Here is a 20799-nt window from a genome sequence, read left to right on the forward strand (position 1 = left end):
GAACATACTGCATAGAATAGCTGCTCCATGGCTCTTAAATATTCCCATGCTCTATGTTTTCCTGTCAGTGGAGTCCCAGCTATGCAGAGCTACTGCCAAGAAACTTTTGTTGTCATCAAGGGAGCAGAGAACATGCTTTTCCTTCTTCAGGGTATGTCTATGCTGCAACTGAAGATGTGATTGGCAGCTCGGGTAGGCATATCTGTGCTAGCTTTAATCTAGCTAGCATGACAAAAACAGCAGCATAAATAGAGTGGCACCAGCCTCACACAGGTGTACAAGCCCCTCTAGGGACGTACTCGCATTGCTAGCACATGCTGAAGTTTTTGCTGCCGCATCTTTGTTGTTGTTTTTAGTGCACTAGTTAGATAAAAGCTAGTGCTGCAGTTATGTTACCTGTACTGCAAATTGCATACCTTCAGTTGCAGTGTAGACATGCCTTCAGCTGCATTCACTTTTGCTCCTTTTCATATATGTCACGGGAGGGCATCATCCATCCATGATTTGTTTCTCTTTTGACTGACAAATATTTGCACTTGCTTTTAAGATGTAAATGGAAAATACAAAAGTTAAATTGCAGAAATCTAAAGTCCCAAGAAGTTTTCTACCAGTAACCAGGATGGTATGTTTTTTTTATTCCCCATTAGATATAACTAGACATGGTTCTAGGAGATGAGAATAATTTCTACAACTCAACGTAAATAGAACCTTTTTAAAGCTCACTAACATCACATGGATAGAACAAATCCTCCCTCCCAGCTGCATGAACCTAAAGTCAGATAGTAACTTTTTTTAGGATCTATCCTGCATCATGTATCACTTGTTGGAAAAATTCCCCCTTTTATTCAAAGAACCTTACTGTCTCCTCTGTAGAGGCATTATTGAATTGGGTTTGTAGGTTGCTGTAAAAATGTTATTTGGCTGACCAAAAGAAAAGAGTTTAATGACAGTGCCATTTATCCTCTCTTCTGTTGTATATGATTTAGAAAAACAGTTCATAATGAAAATAATCCGTATAACTGGCAACCGTTTATAATCTTGAATGTAGATTATGTGTCCAGCTTGGGGAAATTTGTGGCTTCTCGGTATGCAGACGGTCTGTTTCCTCAATACTTGAAAGCACAAGACGGCAGAGTATATAATGTAAGTGCAACTGACTTGTGGTTCAACAGAGTAATAACTTTCCCCCTATTTAAAAGATAATATCAGTGTAACAAAATGTGACTGAAATGTCTCCTCTTCTAAAGAAATGCTGCAAGGAAACTGTATTTCCAAAATGGGAACTTTATCTTTTGATGATTTTATTTCTGTAGCGCCAAATGATTAATGAGCTAGAAGTTGGGTTTCTTTTCTGAGGGCTAGTGATACTCCAAGCTTCATATGGGCTAGTGTATAGCTTTCAGGAGAAGGCTGAAATTTCTAAGTAACAGATTTACCCTATAATGTAAGGGAGAAGGCTTAAAAAGGAATAGGACTAAACTGAGTTTAATAGAGTGGTTACCAGTAAAACAAATGGCGGTACTCAAATGAAGAGATATAATTTAGTACCAACAGGACACAAAGGATTTAGTATAGTCTGTGAATAGCTTGATGGAACTCTCCCCAGACTTGTGCTCTAAGGAGCATGTTAGTAGTAGCTGCTATCTGTCCCATTATTTGAAAAGATGGATTTCTGATTGAAGAGATCTCTGCATCAGCGAATAAATGCTCAGGGAATTTAGAGAGGCTACAAACACAGAAAATCCAGTAATAATGGGGGATTTCAACTGTCTCCATATTGACCGGGTACATGTCATCTCAGGATGGGATGCAGAGATAAAATTTTTTAGACCCCATTAAAGACTGCTTCTTGGAGCAGCTAGTCTTGGAACTCATAAGGGGAGAGGCAATTCTTGATTTAGTCTTAAATGGTGCACAGGATCTGGTCCAATAAATCTAGCTGAACTGCTCAGTAATAGCGACCATAATGTAATCAAATGTAACATCCTTATAGTGGGAAAAATACCAAAGAAACCCATCAAGTAGCATTTAACTTTCAAAAGGGTAACTACACAAAAATGAAGAAGCTAGTTAAATGGAGATTAAAAGGAACAGTCACAAGAGTGAAATGCCTGTAAGCCACATGGAAACTATTTAAAAACACCATAATAGACGCTCAAACTAAATGTATACCCCAAATAAAATAAAAACAGTAAGAGGACAAAAAAAATGCCACTATGGCTAAACAGTAGAGTAAAAAAGGTGATTAGAAACAAAAAGGCATCTTTCAAAAATTGGAAGTCAGTTCCTAGTGAGGAAAATAAAAAGGCACATAAACTCTGGCAAGCAAAGTGTAGAATTAGGCAGCCAAAAAAGAATGTGAAAAGCAGCTAGGAAAAGACAAAAAAATAAGAGAAAAAATTTTTTTTAAGTACATCAGAAGCAGGAAGCCTGCCAAACAGTCAGTGGGGACACTGGACAATTGAGATGCCAAAGGAGTACACGAGGAAGGCAAGACCACTGCACAGAAGATGAACAAATTCTTTGCATTGGACTTCACTGAATAGGATGTGCGGGAGATTCCCAAACCCAAGCCATTCTTTTTTGGTGACAAATCTGAGGAAATGCCCCAGACTGAGGTGTCAATAGAGGAGGTTTTTGTAACAAATTGATAAATTTAAAGAGAAATAAGCCACCAGGACTAGATGGTATTAACCCTGAAATTCTGAAGGACCTCAAATATGAAATTGCTGAACTCCTAATGTGGTGTGTAACCTATTGCTTAAATTAGCTTCTGTACCAGATAACTGGAGGATAGCTAATGTGATGCCAGTTTTTAAAAGAAGGCTCTAGAGGCAATTACAGGCTGGTAAGCTTAACTTCAGTATTAGGCAGATTGGTTGAAAATATAGTAAAGAACAGAATTATCAGACACATAGATGAACGTGTTTTTTTGGGGAAGCGTCAACATGGTTTTTTAACGGGAAATTATATCTCACCAATCTGTTGTCCCTCAAAGAATTCTAATAAATATGTAGACAAGGGTGATCCAGTGGATATAGTGAACTTGGATTTTCAGAAAGCCTTTGACAAAGTCCCTCAGCAAAGGCTCTTAAGCAGAGTAAGTAGTCATGGGCTAAGAGAGAAGGTCTTCTCATGGATCAGTAATTGGTTAAAAGACATCAAATAAAGGGTAGGAATAAATGGTCAGTTTTAACAATAGAAAGAGGTAAATAGTGGGGTCCACCAAGGATCTGTACTGGAACCAGTGCTGTTCAACATATTCATAAATGATCTGGAAAAGGGGGTAAACAGTTATTTGGCAAAGTTTTGCAGATGATACAAAATTACTCAAGATAGTTAAGTCCAAAGCTGACCGAGAGGAGTTACAAGGGGATCTCACAAAACTGAGTGACTGGGCAAGAAAATTGGCAGATAAAATTCAATGTGGAGTCAAAGTAATCCACATTGAAAAATATAATCCCGACTACACTTACAAAATGATGGGGTCTAAATTAGCTGTTACCACCCAAGAAAGAGATCTTGGAGTCATTGTGGATAGTTCTGTCACAACATCTGCTCTTTATTTACCCCTTCACGTAACACAGGATCCAGGGTAACCCAACTAAATTAAATAGACAGCAGGTTTAAAACAAATAAAAGGAAGTACTTCTTTGCATGATGCACAGTCAACTTGTGGAACTTGTTGCTAGGGGATGTTATGAAGACCAAAAGTGTAACTGGGTTCAAAAAAGAATTAATAAGTTCATGGAGGATAGGTCCATCAATGGCTGTTAGCCAAGATGGTCAGGGATGCCCCATGGTCTGTATATCCCTAAACCTTTGACTGCCAGAAGCTGGGATTTGATGACAGGGGATGGATCACTTGCTGATTGCCCTGTTCTGTTCATTTCCTCTGAAGCATCTGGCACTGACTGTTGTTGGTAAACAAGGTATTGGGCTAGATGGACCATTGGTCCATTCCGTGTGGCCGTTCTTATGTACATGAGTCAGGGTAATGCCTATAACTTTGCCTAGAACCCTGGGATGAATGTTATAAGGTCTAGAGAAGGTCTTAGGTATATTTCTCTTTTGTTTTATAATTATTTTTCTTTCTGGGGGTAGGCCTTGGCTTTGCTTAATTTACTGATGGGGCTGAGGCTTATGGGAAGTTAGGTTTTGTTTTTAATTTGCATTTGTGCCTGACATTTGTACCAAATACCTAAATACAAATATTTAGGCCCAATAGATACTGAATGTTGGGCATCCTGAACAGAAATACAAAGAAACATTTTTAATTTCCTTTCAGCTGCTGTTTAAGGACAAGATTGAGATTACACTGTCCCAGGAAAGAACCGTACATCCCCTTATTGCCTGCACAGCATTTTAAGAGCAAGTCACAATCTTGTCCTAACTTAATAACTAGTTTGCAAGTGCCCCCAATTTATCCATCCATCTGCTCTGCAGTCCTTTCCCACCCCCAACACCCCCATTTCTTTTAAGTCGCTTACATTGCTCTGATCTTGTCACAAGCAAGTCATGCAAACTAGTTGGCACTGCCCTATGCTTGTTTAAATATTGCGGAATGCAATTAGGATAAAGTGCAGTGGCTTTTCCATTATATGTGAGAGACTCAGAGGCATTTGTCAAGTATTTGCTGCTGAAATAGTGGAAGAAAAATGGGTTGTTTCCATTGCTACCTTGGCTGGCATATCTGGCACATGGATCAGTCATTGCAACTTTGCTGGACTTGGGACTGCTTTGAGTTATTTGTTTCGATCTTCATTTTCATTCTCTCTTGTATTTAAATAAAGCTGACAGCCAAAAAAGAGCTCATTCTTCATTTTGTGGACTGTCTAACTGGAGCTATTGAGCTGTACAAGCAGAGAATGGAATGGGTAACCAGTGAAAGTCGGCAGATATTTGGAGTGATTCTGGAATCATGCATCACCATTGTTCTGGACTTTGGCACTGTGTGTAGAACTGAATTTGACCTGTGCCGTGATGCGCTTTCTATGGTCCTCTCACAGCAAGTGGCCCAGCTTGCCAAGTTTAACCTCATTCGGTAAGGGAAATGGTGTTTATTTTCTACTTTTTGTTAATGAGATGAAGAGAAGTACTGTAGAGTATAGATCTGTATTCTGATGATATGCTTACTGCAGTAGCAATGGTCATTTTTATTATTTGTATTATGGTAGTGCCTAAAGGCTCCCACCAAGTTCAGTGCCTCATTATGTTAGGCACCGTATGTCTGTACTGTTCCTACCACAAAACAATACAGATTGGGAGAAAGGAAGTATTGCTAGCTGCATTTTACAGGTGGGCCACTATGCCACAGAGAAATAAACTGATTTCCGCAGTGTCACACAGTAAATCACACAGTAGCAGAGGTGGGAAATGAAACCAGATGTCTCGAGTCCCAGTCCAGTGTCTTAACAAAGAGACTGTGTTCCTTTCCGAATATGAGTAAATTAATTCATACTCAGTGACAAATAGGCCCAGGTTTTCAAATTCATGTGCATGTGCAAACCTTTATTTATCCAAGCATATAGATGTTTGCACACAGAAATCAGGATTTACATTTACGTAAGGATGGGAGTTTGTGTGCATGCAAGTCATGTGTACGCAAAGGTTTGTGAGCAATTTAATGCATACTGTTTTGAAAACTGGCTTCAGAAAGTCTACTAAAAATTAGAATTCAGAGGAACAGCCGTGTTAGTCTGTATTCGCAAAAAGAAAAGGAGTACTTGTGGCCCACCTGTTGATCACTTTAGATAAGCTATTACCAGCAGGACAGTGGGGTGGGAGGAGGTATTGTTTCATGATTTCTGTGTGTATATAAAGTCTGCTGCAGTTTCCACGGTAAACATCTGATGAAGTGAGCTGTAGCTCACGAAAGCTCATGCTCAAATAAATTGGTTAGTCTCTAAGGTGCCACAAGTACTCCTTTTCTTTTTTAAAAATTAGAATGTGACTCCTAAAGTCATTTTGCCCATGATTTATGCCACAGATCTGATTCTTGTGCCCTGAAGTGCTTAATTCCCCACCTCCCAATACACTTGAGGTTTGAAGATCAGAAGCGAGCTTACATGGCCTTTGAAAAACACACACAACACTTTTTTAAAGGTTTCAGAGTAGCAGCCGTGTTAGTCTGTATTCGCAAAAAGAAAAGGAGTACTTGTGGCACCTTAGAGACTAACCAATTTATTTGAGCATAAACTTTCGTGAGCTACGAAAGCTTATGCTCAAATAAATTTGTTAGTCTCTAAGGTGCCACAAGTACTCCTTTTCTTTTTACTTTTTTAAAGGTGATCTGCAAAGTTATATCAACATTGAGGCACAAGAAAGTTAAGTATTTGCTGAATTTATCAGGCTGTGGTGAAGGATTTAGCACAAAAATACATTTTATCTTTTTTTAAAATTTCTGTGACAGTACAGTACTACTTTCCCAGATTTGCTAGAAGTTCTCCAGAATGATGCTTTCTGGAATGTCACAGAGACTAGAGCCACCTGTGTTTTTTTTCTTTTCTTCTTTCTTTGTATACATGCACATGCGCACATGCTTTGCACTTCTGTAATGCCTTCAAGACAAAAACTTCAAAGCTTTTAAAATACTAATGAACTCTCCATCCCAACTTTCTGGTTTGGTAGGTAGGTAAGTATTAATCCCATTTTACAGATGACACAGTGGCTAAAAATCACTCATTAGTCACAAAGATGACACAGCAAGTCAGGGGTAGAAGGAGAAATAAAACCTAGGTTTTATGACACTCAGTCATGTGCTTTAAGTACTAGACCATTCTGTCCCCCCAGTTTTTAGAGAACATGGTCATTTGTTTTTGCTTGGCAACAGTGTTAAAATTATTTATTTCTTACTCTTGGAATATTTCTGTTCCCTCCCCATCACATCCCACCAGCCTGTATAGTCAGCTACTTCTAAGATAGGTCTTTTATATTGCTTCTTGCATGTTTAAGGGCAAATATGCTCTAGAAATTGTTCTTAAAGCAGCTATATTGCTTTAGTTATCTTAATTCTGTTTTGGAAACAACTGCCTTAGAAACTAATTTTCAAACTTGTGGTGCCTTATGAGGGTTTTATTTTACCTCTTTATCTTATTGCTAGTCTGGTTTTAGAAATGTGTATTTCAACTACTGTCCTATTAATGGAATACTACAACCTCAAGAGTTGGTGGTTTATTATTGTTAAAGGTCTAATACAGTAGATATATTTTGAGCTCTGCTGTAGTGTGTTGCCAGTGGCTCCTCATTACTTGTGAATAATCACTGATATTATTTTCAGCACTGCACGAGATCTTGTGAAGTGGCAACAGAAAGCCGTTCCTGTGTCTGAATATTCTGTAGAGTCTGCTGTTAAATGGCTCTGGAAGTTGGACCATATGCCAGCCATCAGCCACACCAGCTCCACTGAGGCTCTGTTGGAAGCCATACGTGACGAGACAGTAAGTTTATACATCTCTTCTGAAGTCTCCAGTAAACCCAAGAATATCCAGTGGGAGAATTGGATTGCAAGTTTTATCCTAATGAACTGTGGAGGGCTAAAGAGAGAACTTGTGGCTATCTAGAAGGTATTTCTTTCCGGTAGAGTTACAGCCCATATTTACCAATACCATATGTAAATGTATCAGGTTCTGAAAGCAGAAGCTTGTTTTTGTTTTTCTGTGGAGCATGAAAGGTAAATGTGTTCTGAAGTCATGATGGGTAAGATAAATATTTTCCCTCCAGTGTCTTCACCAGATATACTTTTCAAAATAATTTTAATGAAAATGTTAATATTAAATATTACTCTAGAAAAGGACATAATTTTTATTCTATATTGCTGACTGAAATATGCAAGAAAATAAAAAAATATATGTGAAGACTGTTTTAACTTAGCACTAGCTGACTCCAGGAATTCTTTAAAGTCTCCCATGACATCCAAATTGTAGCCTCACCAAGTGATTGAGCAACTCTCTTACAGTAGTAGTGCACAAAGCATACCAAGTATTTTTGCAGTTAAATTCTGTTTATTTTTATAGGGCCATATTTCTTTACTCATTAAAGGAAAGGCAAGGATATAAAAATATATACCATAATTTTAGCCAGCCACTCCATTCCTGTGGCAGAAAAGACACATTGGGCCAAAGTTATTGCTGGAGAAAATTGGTACAACTCATTTAAAGCTAAATTCAATAGTAAATTGTTGGCCCTCTGTGTTTGGACTGAGTTATCCATTTACACAGGAGATGTGCAGAGGGCCAGTGCAAGGTTCCACTTAATCCTTTCTTTGAGAAGTTATTTTAAGTGGGTTGTGAGGTGGTGCTTTGGCCTCGTGGTTCTCTACCCAGGGTGGATGTCACCCTGGATGAGTCTTGACTCCTGTGTAATTTGATATTAAAATTAAACTGGGTGAGGAGTTAATTTGTCCAAGGGTGACATTTTCTTATGTGTGATTTTTTAGCAATGTGACAGTCACAGCTTTTTGGGGAAAACATTACCAATTTGCAGTATGGTCTGACTGAAAAAAATCAGGCTTATCAGGCCTTGTAGGTCTGGGTCTGAAGAAAATGTTAAACAATCCAGCCAACTGGTAGAGAGCCTCACACATAAGCCTTATTATTATTTTTGAAGACACTGGTGGGATAGTGCACCATCCAGGAGAGTCCTTCTGGCTGTTGGTCATCATGGAACAGAGTTTAATTACAACCATTACCTTAGCAATGAAAATTCATTTAGTGTGTGTTCAGGGACGTGTAGCGTAGCGTAAGCTGGTGGAGTCCCCATGTGGCTCCAGGCAAAAGCCACACCTTCATTGTAGAGTCATAGAGTCACTCCTGGAGGCTGGCTTTGTTAATAAAAAAAATAATTCCACATTAAACTTACAGTAGCTAAACTGTTTCCCCAGACTTGGCTGCTCCTGTGGTTTCTTTACTTAGCCTAAACCTTTATCAGGGCTGGATTAACCTTTTGTTAGCCCAGCACCAAACATATTTGTGGGCCCTCATGGCAGGGTTGGTCCCCAGAGTAGGGCTGCCAACTTTCTAATGGCACAAAACTGAACACCCCTACCTTGCCCCTTCCCGGAGGCCCTGCCCCCGCTCGCTCATCCCCCCCCTCCGTCGCTCACTCTCCCCCACCCTTATTCACTTTCACCGGGCTGGAGCAGGGGGTTGGAGTGCGGGTGGGGGATGAGGGCTCTGGGGTGGGGGTGTTGGCTCCAGGTGGGGCCAGAAATGAGGGGTTCAACATGTGGGAGAGGGTTCTGGGCTGGGGGTGTGGGCTCTGGGATGGGGCCAGGGATGAGGGGTTTGGGGTGCAGGAAGGGGCTCACGGCTGGAGCAGGGGGTTGGGGTGTGTGTGTGGGGGGGTGCGGAGTGTGGGCTCTGGGAGGGAGTATCGGTGCGGGAGAGGGCTCTGGGCTGGGGCAGGAGGTTCAGGGTGCAGGAGGGGGTGTGGGGTTCCTGCGGCGCTTAATGCGGCTCCCAGGAAGCAGCTGCCAGGTCCCTGTGGCCACTAGACGCATGAGCGGCCAGTGAGGCTCCGTGTGCTAACTCATGCCTGCTGGTGCCTCCCTTGCAGCTCCCAATGGTCACAGTTCCCGGCCAATGGGAGCTGCAGAGTCAGCACTGGGTCGGGGGCAGTGTGTGGAGCCTCCCTGGCTGCCCATGCGTCTAGGGGCTGCAGGGACCTCGTGGTCGCTTCTGGGAACCATGTGCAGATTGGGCAGGCAGGGAGCCCCAGACTTTGAATGGGCCGGTTGGCAGTGCCTACTGGAGTCACCAGGGTACCTTTTTGACCGGGCATTCTCGTTGAAAACTGGATGCCTGGCAACCCTACCCCAGAGCGAGGCAGGGGCCAGGGGCAAGAGCATAGCTGGGTGGGGTGGGCGTGTTGGTCCCCGAGTGAGGCAGAGGTCGGAGGCAAGCGCACAGTGGGGTGAGGTGAAGGGTTGGTCCCTGGACTGAGGCAGGGGTCAGGGGCAAGCACAGCAGGGTGGAGGGGAGGGGCAGGAGTGGACAGGATCCCCTCTTGGGTGGCACGGAGCTGGTACCTACCTCTGTCCGCCAGAGCTGGGTCCTTGGGAGCCAGGTCTCTTTCTCTCCAGCTGAGCTGCAGCTCCTCCAGGCAGCAGCAGCTGCTTTTCCTGCCCTCCTGATGGGGAGGCTGATTGCAGTTACTCCTGCAACCAGACTGCTGACCAGACACTGCCAGGTCTGCTTTTTGACTGGACTTTCCGGTCGAAAACCGAACAGCAGGCAACAGGGGCCCCATAACTTTTAAAAGTGGGAGGGCATAGCCTTTTTTCCTGCCTTAAGAGCGAGTGATGGGGAGGAGGGGGCAGAGAGGACTGAGTGGCAGGCGGGGCCTGGGGGAAGAGGCTGAGTGGGGCAGGGCCGTGGGGCAGAGCGCAGGTGGGACTAAGGTGGGAGGGGCGGAGTGCAGGCAAGGCCGCGGGGTGGTGGTGGGGCATGGTCCAGGCACCAGTGCCCCCCCACTCCCCCCCGATTTCCAGGTTGTTTCCAGCGCTCCTGCTTGGCAACCATAATTGGCATCTTCTGCATGTGGGCCCGGAGCAATGGCGCCATTGTAAACCTGGTACTGTCCTTCATCTCAGGCATAGTTACTCCCTAACGCTCCTTTCCTCTGGACCTACCTGTCTCAAATCCTAGGTCACTCTCCCAGAGGGCTATTCCTCCCTCCGTTACACTCAGGGTCGAATCTAATGAATCACACCTACCCCAATGGGTCAGCAGTATTTAATCTGCAGTTCCCAACACCTACTAACTGCGTGGGGTAGCTGGAGAATCCTGCCTCTTCTGTGCATGCAGTAAAAGTTGGAGTAAAAATGCCCATGTGTTAGTCTATTAGCTCATCTGGGATTCAGGGCACTGAGATGAAGACCCATTAAGATTGTGTCTATACTTTGAGCTGTGGCTGTAATTCCTAGGTCAAAGAGACAGACCTGTGCTAACTCAGATTGAGCTAGCGTGCTAAAAGTAGTGTAACGGTGGCAGTGCAACTGGTGGGACAGGCTTGCCACCCAAGTACAAATAGCGGTTCAAGATGCTAGATATCTACTCAGGGTGGGTAGCCTCCCGTTGCTTTGCTGCTGAGACTACACTCTATTTTTAGTATGCTAGCTCAACCAGAGCTAGCACAGGTATGTCTCCTTGAACTGGGAATTACAGCCCCCCACTCAAAGTGTACACATACGCTTTAGAAGGCAAAAATTGAAATACTCACTGGGTCTAATGGAGGACTGAATCTGCTTTACTTTAAGACTGTACCTCACAGCAGCATGAAGGCACGGACGTGGTTCCTTAATACCTTCTCATGCTCAACCAGTTTTATCCTCTCTTATTTTCCTTAGTGGGTGCTCCAGAGCTCCCTACTGTGTACGTGGAGAGTGGCTTCTTTTAAAAGTGATCATTTACCACTACTTACAGTGCCTAAGGTACTGCAGTTATTGCCATATTCTGTCTCAGATACTTGGCTGTGATAGCTGTGGGACTGATTCTCTTATCACTTCGACCACTTTTATGCTAGTGTAACTCCACTGGCTCCGGTGGAATTACCTCTGATTTACATCAGTATAAGTGAGAAGGAGAACTCAGCCTCTATTAGCCTTGTGACCCTTATAATGAGTCAACTCTACTGGTTTTTCTTTCCTCATGTCAGCACAGTGCATTGCTAGGGTAAATCCAAAGCAGCTATATGCAAAATAAGTCTTCCTATTGTTGTTTTCTGTTTAATAACATGCATAATGTATCTACCATAGGTTGAAGCTGTTTATTACTTTACTGTGGGTGATTTTCCAAAGGATATGAAGCAGCTACTCTTGCAGAAGGTTTCTAACAGCCCATACCCAATCCACACAGTATCTTTTAATGCAAAGGAGGAAGAAACCATCCTTTTCCTAAAGGAGATGAGCCAACTGACCTCTGGAAGGTATGGGGAATACTACTAGTACTACTACCTGATTTCAGTACTTTTAAAGGACTGTACAGATAGAAACATGTGAATCCTTGCAACATGCCTGGGAGATAAGTGAGTATTCCCATTTGACTGATGATAAACCTGAGACAAAGAGATTAAGTAATTTCCTCAAGATCACAGAGGAAATCTTTGTAAGAGCTGGGGTTAAAACTCAGGAGTTTCTGTGCTCAGACCAAACCTCCCTCCACACCCGTGTTCACAGTCTCTCTTTAAGTCAGCTCACTATCTAAATGAGAAAAAATCTGTCAGCTCCTCCTATCCTTGGCTTGCAGAAAAAAAAACAGTAGGGAAAAGAGATGGATACAAAAATATGCTGAAACAGATGATTGATTGATTTATACCGTCTTGCAGTAACACCTGTGGGAAACAATAGGGAATTCAGAACCCTGTTGTATTAGGTATTGTACAAACGCATAGTAAAAAGACAGACAGCCTCTGTCCCACATAATTCACAGTTAAAGTTGTGACAAGACACAGCAGGTGGATGAAACAATGAAATGGGTGGAGTGGGGTTGGAGGAAGAGGTAACCATAAAGCAAACATCTTACTAACTTAATTACAATTCATAGCTTTATGCAGAGGCTGCAATGGTCATAGTTAGCAGTTGTGCTAGAGATGTGTCGAAAAATTAATACGGCAAAATACAAAATGTCCAATAAGTTCTTGGAACATACCAGTGACAATTTCTTGTTTCACAAGGTGGAGGAAGTAACCAGGAGGACAGCCATTGTAAACTTGATTCCAACTAAAAGGGAGGAATTGGTTGTTAATCTGAAGGTTAAAGGCAATTTGGGTGAAAGCGATCATCAAATGATCGATTTCATGATTCTAAGGAAAGGAAGGAGTGAGAGCAGCAGAATAAGGACAATAGACTTTCTTTGAAAAGCAGACTTTAACAAACTCTGGGAATTGGTAGGTAAGGTCCTATGGGAAGAAAATCTAAGGGAAAAAACCATTCAGGAGAGCTCACAGCAATGCTTAAATTACAGGAGAAAAGTTGTGTGTCACTGAATGTCAAGTGGCTTGCTTTCATTTAAACAGTAGTGAGAAGTAAGGGGGCTATAAGACAGAAGTGAGGTAGCCCCTAAAAGTAGTAAGGGATCCCATTCTCCCAAGCTACCCTGTAATTCAAGCCTTGGCTGGCAGTTTCTCAAAGAGACAATATTAAATGTGCAACAGCAAACTATCCTGTTGCGAAAGAAAGATAGGAAAAATAGTAAGATGCCAAAATCGCTCCCTGAGAAGCTCTTGAATAACCTGAAAATCAAAAAGGAATCCTCAAAAAGTGGAAAGGTGGACAAATAGCTAAGGATGAGTACAAAATAATAGCACAGGCAAGTAGGGACAAAATCAGAAAGGCTAAAGCGCAAAATGAGCAGAACATTGGCCAGTTGTAATAACATGTTTGTGTCCCATACTGAAAATGTCCAAACCACGAGGTTATACAATATTTGCCTTCTCCACCCTTTGCAACCTTGGCTTGACCGTGTCCCCATTGCCTCATCTGTAATGTATTATTTTGGATTTCTTCATCCAAGGTGAACCCACATGCTGTACATCACAACAGCGTAAATAGGTACCATGCCTCTTGGAACAACATGAGGTAGCCGGGGCTTTCCAGACTCTCCCACCCTTCCTTACCAGTATCTGAGGATGAGTGACATGTTCCTTTAAGATGTAACTTGCCAGGATAGGTTCCAACAAACCTACAAACTGGATGCTATACACTGTTAATGCTTTACTTAGTCCTGTGGCTACTGGTACTGCTAGTACTATAGGAAGGATCCATGTGCACTTTTTCTCAGCATAATAGATCCCTGAATAGCACCTTATTTGTTATCAACCCAGGCACTTCCCCACCTTGAATTTCCTTTAGTCCTACCTGTAGCTCCTTTGTGAGAAAGCTGCCATACCACAAACAGGTAATCACCTTTGATACATTAGGATGGTTCGTGATTTTTTGCATTTCATTGATTGCTGCTTCCACTTCCCTAAACAACTGTCCTGTTATTCTAGCATCCTGAAATTCTTTAAATCCTCCCCTATATCCTCATTCTATTGTTTATTTAACTTTTTAACAGACTTTGTAATTGAGCTCATTTTCTGATTTTCTTCCCACAATACTCTGATATGCATATGATTCCATGCTGATGTTCCCAATGCCTCAACTCCTTGTACTATTCCTGTATCTCTTTTATCTCTTTCCCTCCTCAGGCCACCAAATTTCCTCCAATTCCACCCTATCCATTGATTGTCTGAAATTTTGCACTACTTTTACTACCCTTTGCATATAGAAGCACACAGATTTTTCATGACAGAGCTGCTGTGGGAATGTAAAATTGTTTAAATTCAATATTACAGGTATCATTTGGTACTGTACATTATTATACATAATCTGATATTCACAACTTATCATTAGTCCATTGTCAGGTCCTGCTTTCATTTCTGGGCATGGTTCAGTGGGGGAAGTTTAGGTTGGATATTAGGAAAAACTTTTTCACTAGGAGGGTGGTGAAACACTGGAATGCGTTACCTAGGGAGGTGGTAGAATCTCCTTCCTTAGAAGTTTTTAAGGTCAGGCTTGATAAAGCCCTGGCTGGGATGATTTAATTGGGGATTGGTCCTGCTTTGAGCAGGGGTTTGGACTAGATGACCTCCTCAGGTCCCTTCCAACCCTGATATTCTATGATTCTATGATTCATCTTGCTTCAATTCTGGAATAGGAAGCATTGTTACACCAGTATGTTCAGAAGCAGTGGTGGTTGTCTCCCCATTCTTAGTCACATTCAGAGAGAATGTCAAAGCCTCAGTCACTTTCCTGGCATGGTAGGTGGACTCATGGGCAGTAGTTCGTTGGATGATATGCTAGAGTAACTGTAATATTTCCCGCATGTGTTAACTGCATGTTATAACTGGTTAGGTTAGCCATTACCATCCCATTTAAACACATGGCCCCTTTGGGTCCCCCAGTCCAAGTCCCTGCTCCTGAGAGTTGCTTGCGCTGCAGGATCTTCCATCTTGGCTGCAGTTCTGTCTGTACCAGAGCTTTGTAGGCTTTTCTTCATGATTACCTGGAAACCATAAGGCTAGGGTGGCTTTCTTCCCCTTGTGCACTGTCACCACCTTATTCCTCTGCTCTATCACGAATACTACGGACCCCAATGCAGTGCATAATATACTTCCCATCGTGATCAACACCTGAAAGAGAAAGAAATTATTGTCCCTTCCTTTTTTTATATCAATAGATTCCTTCTGTTCTTCCCTCTGTATGGTTTCAGCTGCATAGCATACAACCATTGTTTCACCACCCCTTTTCATCCTTTTCCCTGACGAGGTATATGGATGGACTAGCCTTGTCCATTACATAGCAGGGACTCTCCCAACTGGCTTTTGGAAAGGGCCTTTTATTTGAGACATACTGCACAAGGAACTGATCTCTCACTTCATATGCCTTGCCAGAGACTTGGTCGTCAATTATTGTTTCATTTTTTTGTTGGGCCTCTCCCAAGCTTCGTGCCACCATCTTGTGTACCTCTTGTATGTGCCATACCAATTCCTTAACCTATTACTCTGTTATACTGTATTATGTCCATCCCTGGGGTAATGAATATCTCATCTCCCTTCTAGTCATAGTCTCAAAAGGGGTAACCTTCATAGCCTTCGCTATGCTTCTCCTTATGACCTTTAAAACAAGGTGTAGTTTAACATCCCAGTCTTTCCCTGAGCCGCTTTCCACCTTTTCAGCATTGTTTTTATCAGTCTAGTTGGCTCGTTCCACAGTTCCAGACTCTGTGGGTGGCATGGTATATGGAATTTCTGATCACGCTGGAGTATCTCACAAACCTTCCTAGTCACCTTTCCCGTGAATGCTGGACCATTATCACTATCCACAGCCTTAGGAAGACCCCACCTAGAGAATACCTGCTCTGTTAGCACCTGAGCTGTGGTGATGGCTGTACAGTGTTGAGTCAGAATAGCTTCTGTACACCTAGTAAAAGCATCTACAGTTATTCCCTCTAGCAGTTGTAGATGATTCTCCTGTATAATCCACCTGTATTCTTTCCAATAGGCCTGTCAGAACTTAGAGCTTTAACAGTCTCCTCCTTTTCCTCCCCACCGGGTTACTTCTGGCACAGGTTAGACATGCTGCCCCATACTCCTCTATATCTTTTCCTGCTGTGGGCCTCCATCACACAGTAAACACTCGCTCTTTAGTGCTAAGTTAATTTAAATGTCCACCTGCTGTGCGTCTATTCTCATGAACTCCTCACTTAATCCAACCGGGACCTCCCCTGAATTTCGAGCCACAAGTAGTCCATCCCTGTGGTTTTAGTTTCCATTCATATAATACACCAGTTCCCCCACCTAATGATTTTAAGGTGTCTTGTATTTCCTCATTTTCCTTTTGTAGAGCCTGTAGATCAAAATCTTTTTTCTGTCTCTGTTTCATGGCTGTAGTTGTCACTGCCTCTACCACAGTAGTGGCTGTCTCTCCTGGCCATATAACTCCACTTTTGAGTGCTTCCTTTACTGCCCTATCTGCTTCATCATGCCATCTTTTAATTTTTCCACTCTTGGCTTGTGCCTTACCCTTCATTACCCAGACCTCCATCAATCCCTTGTCTTGTGTCACCTGATCCAACCACTTTCACAAGCCTACATGCTTAATGTTCCTGCCATCACTCTTCTTCCACTCTTTTTTTTTGCTCTCAAATGGAAGAAAAGCAGTAAGTGCATTACACACAGAACTCAAATCGGAGCATATAATTCCCTGGACACCAGCACTCCGCATCTTCAGGCCTCTTATAACCTGAACCAGTGCAGCAACATCAGCATATTGTGCTGAGGGAGTTTGTCTTGAAAAGAGGTCATGTTGGTCCTCTCCTGCATAAATCAAAGCTAAACCAGTAACTGGCTTTCCTGCCACATAGTAGGAGGATGTAAATGGGGAGTAATCCCCAATTTCATCAGGACCCAAAGCAGCAGCAGTCTTTGCTAGAAAAATCCCAGTCAGATTGTTTCCTGTTTCAGGGCTTGGCACACATTCATCACACTCCCCTGTGATTGTAAGCCTTTCTTTGAAGGGGAGTGGGGGCTGGATTATGCAGTTGGACTTCCTCTGTGCTGTCCCCCAAGAAGTGGGGACATTCTAGTGCTGGACTTTCCTGTCCTTAATCTTTCCTTTTGCTAAAAATACTAGAGAGGCATTATCTGAACACACACTAACCTTGCTTCCACCCATAATATAACAAAATTTCTGGAGAGGCCAACAATAATTCATAGCCAATATGGATTTTTCAAGAATAAATTTTACCAAATCAACCTAATTTCCTTCTTTGATAGGGTTACTGGCCTAGTGGATATGGGGGAAGCAGTAGACATGATATATCTTGATTTTAGGAAGGCTTTTGACTCAGTTCCACCTGGCATTCTCATAAGCAAACTAGGGAAATGTGTTCTGATGAAATTACTATAAAGTGGGTGAAAAACTGGTTGGAAGACCAGACTCAAAGAGTAGTTATCAGTGGTTGGCTGTCAAACTGGGAGGAAATAGCTAGAGGGGTGCCAAAGGGGTCTGTCATGAGTCCAGTACTATTCAATATTTTAATCAGTGATTTGGATAATGGAGAGGAGAGTATGCTTACAAATTTTTTGGAAGACACCAGGCTGGAAGGGGTTTTTAGCACCTTGGAAAACAGGATTAGAATTCAAAACGACCTTGATAAAGTGGAGAAATGGTCTGAAATCAACAAGATAAAATCCATTAAAGACAAATGCAAAGTACTGCACTTAAAAAGGAAAAATCAAATGCGGAACTACAAAATGGGGAATAATTGGCTAGGTAGTAGTACTGCAGAAAAGGATCTGGGGATTATAGTGGATCACAAATTGCATATGAGCCAACAATATGATGCAGTGGCAAAAAAGGCTAATATTCTGGGGTTTATTAACAGGAGTATCATATGAAAGATACGGGAGGGAGGTAATTGTCCTACTCTGTTCAGCACAGGTGAGGCCTCAGCTCGAGTACTGTGTCTGGTTCTGGGCATTGCACTTCAAGAAAGATGTGGACAAACTGGAGAGAGTCCAGAGGAGATTAACAAAAATGATAAAAGGTTTAGAAAACCTGACTTGTGAGAAAAGGTTAAAAAAATGGGCATGTTTAGTCTTGAGGAAAGAAGACTGAGGAGGGACCTGATAATGGTCTTCAAATACGTTAAGGGCTGTTTAAAAGAGGACAGTGATCAATTGTTCTCCATGTCCCTTGAAGGTAGGGCAAGAAGTAATCTGCTTAATCAGCAGCAAAGGAGATTGAGGTTAGATACTAGGAAAAACTTTCTAACTGTAAAGATAGTCAAGTATTGGATTAGGCTTCCGAAGAAGGTTGTGGAGTCCCCATCACTGGACATTTTTAAGAACAGGTTGGACAAACACCTGTCAGGGATAGTCTAGGTATACGTGGTGCCTCAGTGCAGAGGGCTGGCTAGATGGCTTGTAACACACAAAAGGAAGTGTCAGAACTGTTGCAATGTTACCTAATTTAAGGCAGGTCTTGGGACAACAAGAAGCAGAGGTGATGTTGTCCATCAGCTGTTATAGAGGGGAGATTCTGCACTGTACCATGCCTCCCCAGAGTCTGTTTTGCCCCTGCTGGACATATGGGAGTGGGGCAACCTGCCCCATCCTTCTGGGGAGCAGTTAGGTGACCAGCTCCACAGGGAGAAGAGGCAGGTATCAGCCTTCAGATACTGGGCAGGGTTTTTCCCTCAGCTGACTGAGGTTGAATGTGGAGAGGGTGGAAAGAGGGCCCATTGGGTGGGCAATGGCAGTGACCTGCAGATTGGCTGTGTCCTGAACAGTGGCTGTAGGGTTGGATCAGCATGCAGCATCAGTGAAGAGCTAGTAGTATGCTTGATGCATTGAAATAGGTCACAAAATGATACAGAACATTTATGATAGTGTCTTCATATTGAAGAATGGTATGCCCTCTTCTGAAGTACCCCAGTTTCTGGCCTCTTCACTGTATGGATATACAGTAACAGAAATCAATGAGTTCTACAGAAGGGCAACAAATATGCTCAGAGGTACATAATGAAGGGATAAACTAGGGGTGTATTTACATAATTTACTTAGCGATGAAAACCCTTTTTATATTACAGATTCCATGCGTTTGCTGAGAGAACTGACCACATAGATATCATTGGACCTATACCAAAGAGTGAAGAGGATGGAGAAAGTCTAGCCACCCAGAATTCAAGAAAATTGAAGGGAAAGGTGCCTTTAGGTAAAAATAATAAAAGGATGTTCTTTCTTAAAACCTTCAGAATAACATTGTAATTAAGGAAATGTAGCCAAGTGTTAATAAAAATAAGCATGAGCAGTGCTCCCACTTCACCATCTGGGAGAGGGGGCAGTTCAAATGGCTGGCCTCTGGGTGGGAAAGGGTGGATACCATGTACGTGGTCAGAGGGGGAAGGAAGAAGGAAGAAATGGACAGAGCTTTGTGTGTATGAGAGAGATACAGAGAAAAGAACAAAATTGTTTTGTCTGGAAAGAGGGAAGGGTGTTTCTGTATGTATGCTCGGGGTGTGGTGGGAGCATTTCAGTAGATGTTGCATATCTGAAATTACTTCTATGCTACTGTTTCTAAAGATGAATGATGAGTAGCTTTAATCACCCAAATGTGCAGTAATCTCTTTGAAATGCATTGTGTGGTATGTCTTATTGCTATTATGGACTAGAATTTACAAGTTAAAAAGGAAGGCAATTAGCCTTATGCAATTACTAAGCATTATAGCCATGGTTATGACATCACTGACAACCAATCAGAAAACTCCAGTTGTGTTTAGATTCTAAATCCTTTCAGAGCAGAAAATATATTGCTGTGATTATTCTTTTCTTCCATGTCTGATGTCTCTTGTTTCATGGTGCCTTCTTGAATGATGCAGAGGGCAATAATAATAAAAATGCTGATTAGCCTCTAATGTGTTTTGAAAGTGTTTCTTGCATATGGGGAATAAACTACAAAAGCAAATAATTGGAAACTGAGGCCATGTCTACACCAGCGAGCTTACAGTGGCACAGCTGTACTGATGCAGCTGCACTGCTGTAAGATAGCTTGAGTAGCTGCTCTTTGTTGATGGGAGAGAGCTCTCCTGTCGACATAACAAAACCACCTCCACGTACGGCAGTAGCTATATTGGTAGGAGAAGCTGTCCCGCCTGGCCACGCCTCCGCCTAGGAGCCAGAGGGGCATGTTGCCACTCCTCCCACACCCTAACTGCCTCCCGGAGCCCGCACCCCAACCCCCTGCCCTAGCCCTGAGTCCCCTCCCACACCCAAACTCCCTCCCAGAGCCGCACCCCCTCCTGCACCCCAACCCCCAGTCCTGAGCCCCCTCCTGCACTCCAAACCAATTGGCCCCAGCCTGGAGCCCCCTCCTGCACCCCAAACCCCTCATCCTCAGCTCCACCCCAGAGCCTGCACCCCCAGCCAGAGCCCTCACCCCCTCACACACCCTAACCCCCACCTCAGTTTGAAGCCCCCTCCTACACCCTGAACTCCTCATTTCTGGCCCCACCCTGGAGCCCACACCCCCAGCCAGAGCCCATACCCCCTCCCACAGCGCAACCCCCTGTCTCAGCCTGGAGCCCCCTCCCACACCCTGAACCCCTCATTTCTGGCCCCACCCTGGAGCCTGCACCCCCAGCCAGAGCCCTCACCTCTTCCCCCACTCCAGGCCCCTGCCCCAGCCCGGTGAAAGTGAGTGAGTGAGGGTGCGGGACAGCGACTGACGGGGGGTGGAGTGAGTAGGGGCGGGGCCTC

At 43.2% G+C, this 20799-nt stretch overlaps 1 protein-coding gene across 5 annotated transcripts in view; it reads left to right on the plus strand.

The window, feature by feature from the left end:
* Positions 1-20799, plus strand: part of VWA3B (von Willebrand factor A domain containing 3B) — a 113099-nt gene that overhangs the window by 4926 nt on the left and 87374 nt on the right. For all 5 annotated transcript variants that reach the window (XM_073352884.1, XM_073352910.1, XM_073352920.1 and 2 more), the window contains exons 4-8: positions 1049-1143; positions 4794-5044; positions 7280-7439; positions 11756-11925; positions 19134-19258. In XM_073352884.1, coding sequence (XP_073208985.1) covers positions 1049-1143; positions 4794-5044; positions 7280-7439; positions 11756-11925; positions 19134-19258 — 801 coding nt within the window. The remainder of the gene's footprint in view (positions 1-1048; positions 1144-4793; positions 5045-7279; positions 7440-11755; positions 11926-19133; positions 19259-20799) is intronic.

This window comes from Lepidochelys kempii, chromosome 1 (genome assembly GCF_965140285.1).
Source record: "Lepidochelys kempii isolate rLepKem1 chromosome 1, rLepKem1.hap1, whole genome shotgun sequence".
NCBI classification, from domain to species: domain Eukaryota; kingdom Metazoa; phylum Chordata; order Testudines; family Cheloniidae; genus Lepidochelys; species Lepidochelys kempii.